Below are 12,649 nucleotides of genomic sequence, written 5' to 3' on the forward strand. Positions count from 1 at the left end.
GCAGGGACACCTTCTGCCAGGAAGGTTGGTCAAAGCCCCCTCTAACCTAGCCTTGAACACTTCCAGGGATAAGGCACCCACAGCTTCTCTGGGCAGCCTGTGTCAGTGTCTCACCACCCTCAGAGTAAAGAATTTCCTCCTTATATCTAAACTAAACCTGCCCTCTGTCGGTACAAAGCCATTACCTCTTGTCCTATCAGTACACGCCCTTGTAAAAAATCCCTCTCCAACTTTCTTGGTGATCTTGGAGATCTTTGATGTCTGCTCCATCCCAAACCATTCTATGATTCCATGAAGAACACCTCCAGATTAATGACAAATATTTCAGATTGGCTTCTAGAATATTAAGGCAGAGGCTGCAATTTCTATTCCCATTATGTTTGAGAGTGCAGAGGGGGAGGGAAAGGTCAGACAGACTTTTTGCAATTGCAACTTTGGTAGCTATAGCTTCTGCTTTAGGCATTATTTTCTTAGTATAGGCTTGGTGTAGAGAGATATGTGTGTCCTTGCATGGGATCAAGCTTGCATGATTGATTAAAAAAGAACCAGTTCAGTTCATCCAGCAGCACTCACCGCCCTCTGGCATTTAATTATGTAGCTCTGCTAACTATATTAAGGAAGCTTTTTATTTTTTCTATTTTTTTCACACGCTTTTCACAAGGCTACTACATCTTTATTGGCTACATTGAATATGTGTCAATGGAGTTGTTTTTCATGCTGCATGAGTGCGCTGATGCTGTGAATATGCTTTTGGCAACTCTAAAATAGCAGTAACATCAGTGCAATAGAAGAGGAACAGTTCAGGACAGGCAAGTGAGAGAGAGCAGCTACCACATAGCCTCATATAATAGTGTTAATAATGGATTAGAATCCTCTCTGAGGCTCTGACGGCATATAAAAATGATAACGAGTTTTGTGTCATATGCATGACGTAAACTCAGTCCGAGGTTGCACAATTAATAGCATTAAGTACCATAAAATACAGCAAAATTAATGATTTATGGTACAGAATACTGCTGTAAGCAGAAAACAAAGTGCTTTCATGAGGCTTTGAATACAGATGTGTAAGGGAAACGTATTAAATATATTATAGGTGGTTTTCATTTTAAAGTGAGAAAAAAGTTATCGGAAGACTGGGGTTAAAAATGAACTATCTAGTGGTAAATAACTCGGCCTTGATGAATCACAGAGGAAGTGTACCTAGTGTAAAAGCAGCATCTCATGAGGTTTTGTGCCCACATTACCAAAAAAGGTGTTCCTTGGATGGGCATAAAGGGAAAACCCAACAGTCAAGCCAACTGAAGTGGCCATCTCTTCTTACTATTTTTAAATGGAGACAAACTTTGGAAGAGCGTCTACTGAAGAAGCACAAAACTAGATTGAACTGTTTTCAGGTAACGTGTCAGTTGCAGAATACCTTGGCTGCTGTAAGTAATATGATTAAACATGATTGGCAATTGCATATGGTTGTGTCTAAGAGATTAACATTAGATATGCCTGTCATATATCGTTCCTAATTTGCAATAATTTTTTTGAAACTTGTTATGAATATGTTTTCGGAATTTTTGTTAATGCTCAGCCAAGAATATGATGCTTTAAAAGGCTAAGTCAGTTCTCACTGATGCTTTACGAAGTGTCAGAATGTATAATTTAGTAGGTTTTGCTGAAAATCAGGGAGTCTTTGCAACATCTCAGATGAGAGTTCTGAAATAAGGGATAATTCATTTTGAGTATCAATATGGCTATATGAATTCCGTAGTGAATATAATGACTGTTACATAGTATTATGCATCAAAGATTACAAATGAAGTCTTATTTCCTCTGCATTATATTTTTTTCTCCATATTTGATTAAAAGCAAATTGAAAATAAATTCTTTGCAATAAACACAGCAATTTTTAAAGAAGAATATTGACATTTGCTGTAATGTCTGCAAGATTGTGCAAGTTTTCACCACGCTTCAACTTCATGGTTTGAAATCCCAAATTCAACTCTGTTAATAATAAATACAGGCTTGGAAATGGTAAAAAAATACAATAAAAATGATATCTCCATATGACTTGATAAGAACTTGGTTAAGGTCAAAGTCTTCTGCTGACTTCAGTGCAAGCAGAATTGCAATAATAATCTCTGGAATACATCTGACTGGAAGTGTTAGAGATTAATATAATATGTTGGATATAATGCTATTTATTTCTCTTTTTAGGGTATTTGTGTAGCAAACTTAGTTTCTGCTATTATGTTACTACTCTGATTTAACAAATTTATTCTTATCAATGCTGTTACTCGTAGATGGGCGTTTATAATTAATGTATATATAGACATCTTTTTCTAACTTAACCTTTGGAGCAGAAATCCTTTTAAACTTTAGAAGACAAAACTTAACTGTACAAAAGAGCATAAATCATTTTTTAATGAGGACTAGGTTATATTATGGTTCTGGTAGCAGTGCTTGAGCGATAATAGGAAATGGGTCATAACAATCATTCACAATTCCATTCTTTTCAGAAGTTTCCTTTTTAAATGCACTGAAGGCTGTAAGAGAGGATTATTTTAAAGAATTCTTGTACTGTTCATTTTCATAATAATCACTTACAGAATGGACTGCTTTGTACTCATTTTCTTGCACCTCTCTTGGAATGTAAAATCCCAAAGTAAAAAAAAAAAAAAAAAAAAAGTAGGATATATTTTAAAATGTACTTGTTGTGTTGTCAAGAACTGAAACATAATTATTTTAAAATTCTCCATAGCACACATGACTTTGATTAAACAAATATGTAAATTTATGTAAATTCACAATCTTTCCAACATTAGTATGTGGTAGTAGAAGGCAAAATTTCTAAAGGAAGCAACTTTTTGTAAATCTAAAATAGAGAGATTTAATATATTATCATGCTTAACGTGGAAAATTTTACAGATATTTGAATACAAATAGATTTGCCATTACAATATAAACAAGGTGATGCTTATGATTTATTTTCATGTTACAGTATGTATGAAGGGATTTGCAAAATCTGTGTAGCAGCTTGGTATTGACTTTGAGTTTAGGGATTCTTGGGGACGGGGAGGTGCAAAATACATTTGGTTCATATATTGCTTCATTTGAGTTTGGAGTTGATAGTCAAGAATTATATTTATTAGGTGATCATAAAGTGCTGATACATCTAGCAAAGAAACTCTGTGCGATTAATTGCAAAAGGATCTTAAAAGACTGTGAGATAAAATGGCTGATGAAATTTGGAACGAATGATTGTAAATCTGTGCATGTGTTGGTGGAGACTGAATGAACACTTTTAATAACATGGGCTCTGGATACCCAAGACAGAGATCTTAGTTATGGTTATTCCCAGATATGATTACCTCAGCTAAAAAAAAACCCAAACAAACCACAAAACAAACAAAATTCCAAACCTCAGAGCCCTCCTCCTATCCTAGAAATTATTAGGAAAAGCACAGAGCAGAGAAGAAGACCAATATGACCAGAAATGAAGAGAACAGGAACAGAATGTTAGGCAGGAGTTACCCTTTTAATGGGACAATGTTTAGAGGAAATACGAGTGTGGGGTACTTTCCCCCCTTGAAACAAAAGCCGAGGAGATGCAGTAGATGGGATATCTTGACAGCAGCATGGACATCATGGGGCCACATCTTCAGCATAATTCAAAATGTCTCTGACCTTGGTAAATCAGTCAAGAACATCCTCACATACAACAGCCAGAGCAGAGTCCTGCCCAGGCTAGAACTATTAAGATACTCCATCCAAGTGTCTCTGGCAGAGAGGGACAGTGACAGAGGCACACACTTAGAGCAGCTGTGTTGTGTGGATAAGCTTAAGGGGCCAGGCGGTGGAACAGGGAGGCTGCACCACACCGGAGTGAAGAGGGAGGTGCCGATCTCTTCACCCTGGCATCCAGTAACAATCCAGTATAATTTGCTTTAACTTTTGGTCAGCCCTGAAGTGGTCTAGATCAGTTGGACTAGATCCCTGTAGGTCCCTTCCAGCTGAACATTATTTTGTTCTATTCTGGGCATTCCCAGACTGCTCAGGCTTGAGGAAGGCTCCATTCCCAAAGTCTGTGTTAGTGCAAATTAGGGAATTGCAGTAGAGACCCTCCTCTACTCTCCTTTCTGCTCATACAGGAGAGTAGGATATAAACTCCTACAGTAGGAGCACACCCAGCAATTGAAACTGGCTGGGAATTTTCCTTTGTGCTCTTCTGGCTACTTTGGGACATGGGATACTGTGTAGGTGGCCACTTGGTCTAGTCAGTGTTGCTGGTATTATACTTGGTTGGGAGGTAATATCTCTGACAGGTTTCTTGATTTTCTACTGGTTTTGGTTGGGGCAGAGTTAATTTTCTTCATAGTAGCTGGTGCTGTGTTTTGGACTTGTAATGAAAAGAGTGTTTACAACATTGGGATATTTTTGTTGTTGCTGTGCATTGCTCACACAGAATTGAGGTTTTCCTGCTCCTCAAAGTGCCCTGCCATAGAATAGGCTGTAGATGCGCAAGAAGTTATGAGGGGACAGAGCCAGGACAGCCAGATCCCAGCTAACCCATTCCATCCCATAAGCTGTTGTGCTAAGCAATAAAATTTGGGGGAAGAAGGAAGGGGGGACATTTGGAATTATGGCATTTGTCACCACTACACATGAGGCAGCCCTGCTGTCTTGGGGATGACCAAACACCTGTCTGCCATGAGAAGTGGGAATCAATTCCTTGTTTTGCTTTTACTTTGCTTGTGTGAGACTTTACCTATTTAACTGTCTTTATCTCAACCCATGAATTTTGTCACTTCTACTCTTCCCATTCTCTCCTTCGTCCCACTGGGAGGCAGTGAGCAGCTGTGTGGTGCTTAGCTACCTACTGGGGTTAAACCACAAGAGGTTTTTAGAAAACTATGGATTAAATAGTAAGTTATAATACCTGAGAATGGAAAATTAAGTTTATTCCAGTTTAAGTAATTTTTTTATTAAAACTTTTATTTTTCAGTTTGCAGTAGGTTTTGAAGAGCCTGAGAGAAGCAAAACATAAGGAGGAAAAATGGAGAAAATATCAGGTGATAAAAGAAACAGGGAGACATAAACAGGCTCATCATGCCTTAGAGAAGGAATGCATACAGTCAATACCAGCCCTTTCTAAAGATTTCTACTTCAGACTTGTTTGGGGAAGATCATATTGTGGTAGGTGATTTGATGTATTGCTTTGGGAACCTTGGTTAAAGAGCAATGAATCAGATGGTAAATGCACAGTGAAGTTCAGTCTACAATTGGAAGGGCCACTTTCCTCTGCTTGTCATGCCTTGTGGCCTTGAATTAGCACCTGGGACTCATGAAACAACACAAATGGTTTCTGTAATATCTCACTAACCTTAGTTCAGCCTGGAAACAGCCTTAGTATCATAAAACCATAGAATGGGTTGGGCTGGAAGGGACCTTAAAGATCATCTAGTTCCAACCTCCCTGCCATGGGCAGGGACACCTTCCCCTAGACCAGATTGCTCAAAGCCCTGTCCAGCATGGCCTTGAAGCCTTTTAGGTGTCCTCTTCCCATTCTTTTTTTTTTTTTTTTTTTTTTTTTGCCTCTGAGCAAGATAAATTGGTCTCATATTGGCAGTCAAATAAGACTGATAATATTATTTGTGCTTCAGAATGGGTTTAAAGCCCTTCTCACCTTTTTCTATATGCCTTTATTGCTATGCATGTTCAGTATCTGATGTTTGAATATCTTTGAAGTTGGAGAACCCTTGCAAGTCCTTCATTAACTAAATTAGGTCTCTGCTGAACCCTTTTATTTATGAACCAGTTTCTTCATTCACAGGTGCTATCATGGTAGTAGCAATTTGGAGTTCAAGTTCACATGTGCTCTGTACATGTCATATTTTGTGTTCACTTTTCTAGTCTTTAGCTGGCCTGAGGGATCACTATTCCCCATGGAGAGTGTCACACGTTTTGTGTCCACTTAACTGTCTGCTATAAATATTTTGCAGGATGTAATTTTAAGAGAGAGGGGGAATTAAATATTTTCCTTTGCATGTAGGTTGCAGGCAGCTTGCTGTGCCACCAGTTGTGTACAAAAGTCTTTGCTGTTTTGATGCTGCTACATGGGGTTATGCTTGAATGCAGAAAAATGTAGTAGGTATTTTCTTCTAGCTATTGCAGTTTGTTGAACACTAGTGTCCCTTACAATGGAAATGAATAGAATAAAAAATGTATTCGATTCCTTCATGCAATTTTACTCTAATTAGATAGGGAAGGAAAACAACTATCTCTAATTGTTATACTGCATAAATCTTTCATGGCCAAAATAAACCCTTGAGTAAAGAAATATAGTCTTCCTTCCCCTTCTTCCTGAGTCTTCCCCTGCTATCATTGTCTTTGTCTTGCCTTCCAGTGTTGTTTTTTGAAGTGCCAGAGTAGTGCGTTTCAAAGGAAAAGAACAAGAGACAATAAAAGAAGGTTTCTGTTGTTTCACACATATAAAGCAGTTGTCTTCTGCAGTCTGCAAGTCCCTTAATAACCAGTCTTAATCTACTAAATTGAGACAATTATTCATATAGGTATTTCTGGGCTACTTTTGTACTAAATGAACACGTCAGTGTTACAATGGACCTATGTTAACACCACTAAGAATGAAGTGAGACATTGTGTAATTGAGAAAAGTGTGCACCGAGCGATTTTCTAAATACATATGTTCCCCTACCACTTGATCACATACAAGTTGCTGGTGGACTTTAAGAATTGATTCTTGAAAACCCTGTCCTTTTAGGGTGCAAGAGTTCCACTGAAGAGATCAAAAGGGATAGAGGTGGAGAACAGTGTGTTTGATCTCATGAATCTCTTCTCTAGTATATGACTGCAGCCTGACTTGTGAAAGACAAATTTAGCTTATAAGATTATTAGGTTTAATAAAATCCAAAACAGGGAAATATTCCCGGACTGGAAAGAAAACACAATATAATTTTGCACAAGCTTCGGAATATCAATAACCAGTAGATGGGACTACTGTGAATTGAACTGAAAACCATATTTTAGGATCCTGTCACTGTGGTAGATAAGCACCACATAAAATGGAGCTTTAATATTTGAAACCTAGAAACACTGCAGCTCAAAGAGGTTTTATTAAGAAAGCTGGAGTATTGCTTTGCTAGCTCACTTGAAAGGAGTTTAGAGATACTTTTCATAATTATACTGTTCACATTAAAAGTAAAATTAGCCTGTAAAATACTCAGAAGAGACATTTGGAACTTAATGTCTATTAATCCCAAAGAATGTCTTGCTGGACGTTCTGGTCTTGTGTGAGCTATGGCAGAAGCAGAGCTGGTATTTACTTCAAAGTTTCTCACATATGTCTTCTTCAGCACACAGTTTTCAGTGTCTGAAACTGGAACAAATATGACGCCAAACTGTTGTATGATGCCAGAAAGTGTAAGCTGAAGGAGGAGTTCCTACTAAGGTGAGCAAAAACAATCACAGAGATGTACTAAAGTAGAAAGCAGTCGCTGTCTTGCTTCTCACTACCCCACCCCTGCTGGATAAGAGATGCCTCTTTCCTTCCAACACAGAATAAAACTCTAGAGCAAACCCTGAAAACTTTTTTGGAATACAATTATTCAATAAATATGAGCAGGATGTGAGGATGAAGTAATGGGAATGAACATGACTGTCTATGCTCTTGTAGAGCTTCCTTGGAGTTGTTCTTATCATTTGCCATATTTCAGGTAGTTTCCATGGAGAAGGAAATGGGCTCACAAACCATCAATTTTGGTGGACATAAATAGTGCTGTAGGAATGATGCAGATGTGTAGGATTCCTAAATAATGCCTTGTAAATGCATTTTATAAAAGAATTTCAGCGATTGGAAGCAAGTTATAGGCTATATTCACTGGAATTTGCATGTTGTGTTAGTGTTTTGCTCATTGAGATAGTTTTACAAATCTGTTTTGTTTGCTGTAGTCAGATTATGTTAACCAAAATAGGTCTGTGAGCACACTGCAGTGTGTTTTTAGGTAAAAGTAGTATATTTCACTGCCATGGTATGTGTATACTTTCTGAGGGTGGGATTAATGCTCTTGAATTATATTTTTTTCCTGAAACTTCAACAGTTACAGTTAAAGTCTTAGATTTTGCACCCAAGAAGCTGAAAATGTTTGTGGTTAAAAAGACAATGAAACTAATAAAGCTGTAGTAACTCATCCTTCTGATTCCTAACCACAAGAGTTTGTTTGTACTGTTTATATAATGAGTATAACCATTATAATGTTTGTACTATCAGGGCACAAACCATGTGCCATCTCGTGGCTTCTGTAGTCACTGCACTTGGTTTGACAGGACAAGTGTTGGCTGAAATATTTTTCATGCCCTTTCTTTTCAACTTGCACACGAGCCCTGGTTGAGAGAAGAAGTGGGAAATGGGACTCTTTCTAGAGAGAAATAACGTTGTAGGCCACTGAAAATGTTTTGAGATGAAGCATAGAAATTGGGGGATTTCTTTTCTCTCTTCACCCCATCTTCCCACCAGATTATGTCATCCTTGAAGCAATTTGCTCTAATTGTTCATCACTCATCTAAATGTAATGCTCTTTGCAATGGTGAAGTCAGCTCCTGCTTTTGTATTCTACTTCCATTTTGTAATTAAAACAATTAACACTGGCTACTGTGTCTTTTCAATAGAATCTTCTAGTAGTGTATAAACAGAAGGTCACAACTTAACAGGGCCCATTGTTTTACTTGGCTAGCTCCAATATAGACTATCAAATATTTAACTTTTTATTCCAACAATAAAACAACAATCAGGTTTTACCTGGATTATGATGAAAGGCAGCATAGTAGCACCCTCTCCCAAAAAAAAGCAAAAAAAAAAAAAAAACCCAAAAAAAGCCTCAACAACAAAACCAAACCAACAAATTATTATTTTGAAGCCCTAGGTCATGTCTTTAAGAATATTTTTATCCTCCTTGTGATTAATTTTGTGGCATATGTTAGCAGTTTACCTATGCAAAGCTTTGAAGTAGAATCTTTCACAGAGAAGTCAAATGTTTTTCAACAGAAACATGGAATTATAGCAAGTAAGTCTCTGGAGCAGTGGAGCCCTAGCAGCAGCAAATATGGAAAGTAATGGGGCATTTGTGTGAGCAAGGCTTAACTGACAGATCAATTCATGTGCTAAAGAACACACCACACCACTTTCTGCAGAGAACCCGCTGTTTCCAGAAGAAAGGGGGAGAGGAGAGGGCTCCCTTTGCTGTGATACCATCTGCAGTAGGAGTACTGCAGAGAGCACAGAGAGAAGTAACAGTTTAAAAAGCAAAACAGGATGGTAGATGGATTGGAGGAAGCAAGACATGTGCAAGCATTTGCTTGGCAGGTTTATGATGGAACTGTGGCAGGTTACAGAGACATCATAGTTCCAAGACTCCATGCAGCAAGTTTATAGTCTTATTGCTTGAAATAATAGAATTATACAAATATAATGGAAATATATATATATATATATATATATATACACACACAATGTTGAATGAGAACTGAAGCTCTATATACATTCATGCTTCTGACAACAATCCTGTTATTTTGGATCAGAAGTGTACAATAGGAGGATAAAGAAATGTTTTCTCTCTGTCTACACAAATACTTTTTAGAACTCTGTCTCCTATGTGAAGAAAAAGCATGTTTCCAGTCAGTCAAACTATTGTGCAAGCACTGGCCAAGTCAGAGCATATTTGAATCTATCTTGGTTTCAGCCAGGATTTTTCACTGAAATTCCTTGACTCCATCTGATGATTTGACACCTTTGTGTGACTCATCCGGTTAAATTTCTTTTGTATGTGCTTCAAATCAGATATCACTTCATTACTGCTAAACAAGATGGTTGTGATCCTTTAGATATTAATCTTGAAAAAACAGCAGCATGATTTGGCCTCTATGAACAAATGCAATTTCTCTTTAAACTCTGCATTGAATTGAAACAAAGAGAGTGCAGCACATGCTTCAGTGTGATACTTAATATTTGAAAAAATTGTTCTGTTCCAGTGGTCACAATTTAGCTTTGAAATTTTAAAAGGGAGTCACACAACCACTGGGCAACAGAAAGGCGAACTTGCTTTTACAAAAAGCTCAAAAGTACAAAATGCAAAATATTGTATGAAAAAATATTGATGAAGAATTGTAAAGTACTTGAGATGCAGTTCAGGAGTTTGTAGTCCAGATCAGCCCTCAGAAACTGGAAAGATAGCAAAAGGACAGATATCTCTGTTAGTACAAATATTGGAGGAAGACAAAAAAACACAACAAAACAAAAAGCAGCAATCTATAAAAATATAGACCTGAATGTATAAAGGTTTCAGGCTCATATATTGGTATTTAAGCTTCACAGCATATATATGCAGTCATTTAGATTTTAGAGCCCCCCTCAGAAGAACTCCAGTCCACATCCCTGCTCAAAGATGAGTCAATTTTGATTTCATAGGCAGTTGTTGTGGACTTTGTCCAGCCTGGTCTTGGAAATCTCCAAGGACAGAGACTACACAGCCTCTCTGGCCATCTTGTTCCAATGTTTACATTCCTGTAGTTGCTGACAGGATGACAGCTGTGTGATTTTAATTCAGATTTTTTTTCTTACAAATTTGATTCTCCAGTTTTGTCCAATTGGCCATAGTTGAGCCCAGAAAAGAAAAACAAACTTTTGTGAGATTGATATTGAAAAAATATCTTCAAAAAGGCATCACTACTCTGCCGTTTTACATATCCCATTTATTTTATTGAGTTTATCTTTAGGTCACTTACTGTCCTTATTATCTTTTCTAATTTATTTAGCAATATTTTTTTCTCTGTTGTTAATAACTGGGAATTGATTTCACCCTTCCTTGCCCCAACTTACAGTGCTTTATTTAATGTATATTAAATTACTATGTACCCTTTTTTCTGAAGATGCTATGTAAATGCAATTTATATTTAGCTCTTTTGCACACTTTCCTTTCTTTTCAACCACATGCTCTCAGCAGTTAACTTCCAAAACCCTTCATTCTTGGATCAAATCTTGCAGGCTGTGAAGGAACAAGTAACGAATATCCTAAATTTTAGAAAACTTGTTGAAGCCAAGTGAGAAAATGTAGGAAACAAATTAGTAATTACCCAGTTTATTACTGAGAAAGCATTTAAGAATGTGATAGGGGTCTCTAAATTTCTTAAATGTTTTTGAAAATATTTCTCTTCCTATAGCAGGTTTAGCAGTGTAACAGGAAATCATAATTCAAGGCCAAGTTACTATATTGAAAACTGCAAGTTGATCTTGCTTAACTTTTAATCCTTTTTTTCTTTTAGAGTGTGTGATTTTTGTAGTGCTCTTTAGTCTGTACAGTGACCTTTTCAAGTATGCAATCACTTGCAAATTTATTTTAATAATGTATCTGTTTTGGTCCTGGCTGATTGGCTGTACAATCACTGAACATTAACAAAGGGGACACAAGCTGGCATATGCAGGTAGTTATACATAAAATTAGATAAATGAAATTGTTGTATTTTCAATGTTATGGAAAAAATACTGTGTATTCATTAAAACTCTTTCAGGAGGCTGATAGACTAGTACGAACCTTAAATATTCACATATTTTGTTGACACTTAGGAGTAACACTAAAGGACTTTTCAGAAGAGAGAGGTAAAAAACCAGGGGACTCATTAAAGTCACTTCTAAAAGAAATTTATAGCAAAGATACTGTTATTTACTAAAACCATATAGGAAAGTGTCAGGGTTTATACTTTCAATGATTTGAAACAGCTTCTAATTAATCATTCTATTTGATCAGTACTTTTGCAAAATTTATTCAGATTTGTTGTATCCATTATTTTGAGTACTACTTCAAGGCTGGCTTTTTAAATGTATTTGGTCAGAAAAAGTTCAAAAGGAATTTAAGAATTGCTATATTAGCAGTAAAAATAATGAAAGTTGTATTTAAATAAGGTTAATTTAAATGTAAATGCACTTAGTGTAAATTGAAATGCTAATGTGCTGTAATTCATTGACTGGGATCAAAAGAATTTAAAAATTACTTTTGCATCAGGTGTTAACTATTTAACAGTAAGAAAAAAACCACTTAATTTGAAAAGTCTAGTCTTCAAAGTGTTCTTAAATTTCTTTTGTGTAAAAAGCTTGCTTGATATCACGGAGAAACCTAATTTATGTTCTACAAGTGCAGTTGATGAAATTTTCCAATTTGATTTTGTAGCTCTTGACTCTGTCGACAAGTAACTCTCAGAATTCTAAAAAAAATGAAAAAAAAAAGCCCAACATGGAACTGGTAAAAAACCACCCACAGATCTGATAAAGCCTACTACTTTTATAATTGCTTGATTCTACCTGTCCAAAGCTCCATATCACTTGTAGGGGGGGACAGCATTCCATTGAGCTGTTTCTTTCCTCTCCTCTCTCTCCTGCTACTGGAGATAGAGTTGGGAATGCTTGCTATTACTGGCATAAGGAATCTTGCTGGAAGCTGGAGGGACTGGTGTATTGGAGTATGTTATCAGACGCTCAGCATCCCTGTGGGCTTCAGGTGCTGCATGCAGGGTCACTGTCCATAGGATATTACTGCACCTTGTGAGGATTTTGCTGTAGCAAGGGCTCTGCTATGAGAGAGAGTGAATTTGACTG

General features: G+C 36.9%; 1 protein-coding gene across 24 annotated transcripts in view; it reads left to right on the forward strand.

Annotated features, from left to right (window-relative positions):
* The window catches only part of DLG2 (discs large MAGUK scaffold protein 2), a 1,001,253-nt gene that overhangs the window by 541,031 nt on the left and 447,573 nt on the right, over window positions 1-12,649 (forward strand). The window contains exon 1 of one of the 24 annotated variants that reach the window (XM_020584343.2): window positions 1,128-1,394. The exons of the other annotated variants lie outside the window; for them this stretch is intronic. Coding sequence (XP_020439932.1) covers window positions 1,146-1,394 — 249 coding nt within the window. The 5' untranslated portion in view covers window positions 1,128-1,145. Of the gene's footprint in view, window positions 1-1,127; window positions 1,395-12,649 lie in introns of those variants that run through there. 24 annotated transcript variants of the gene reach the window in all.

This window comes from Corvus cornix, chromosome 1, assembly GCF_000738735.6.
Source record: "Corvus cornix cornix isolate S_Up_H32 chromosome 1, ASM73873v5, whole genome shotgun sequence".
Classification (NCBI taxonomy): Eukaryota; Metazoa; Chordata; class Aves; order Passeriformes; family Corvidae; genus Corvus; species Corvus cornix.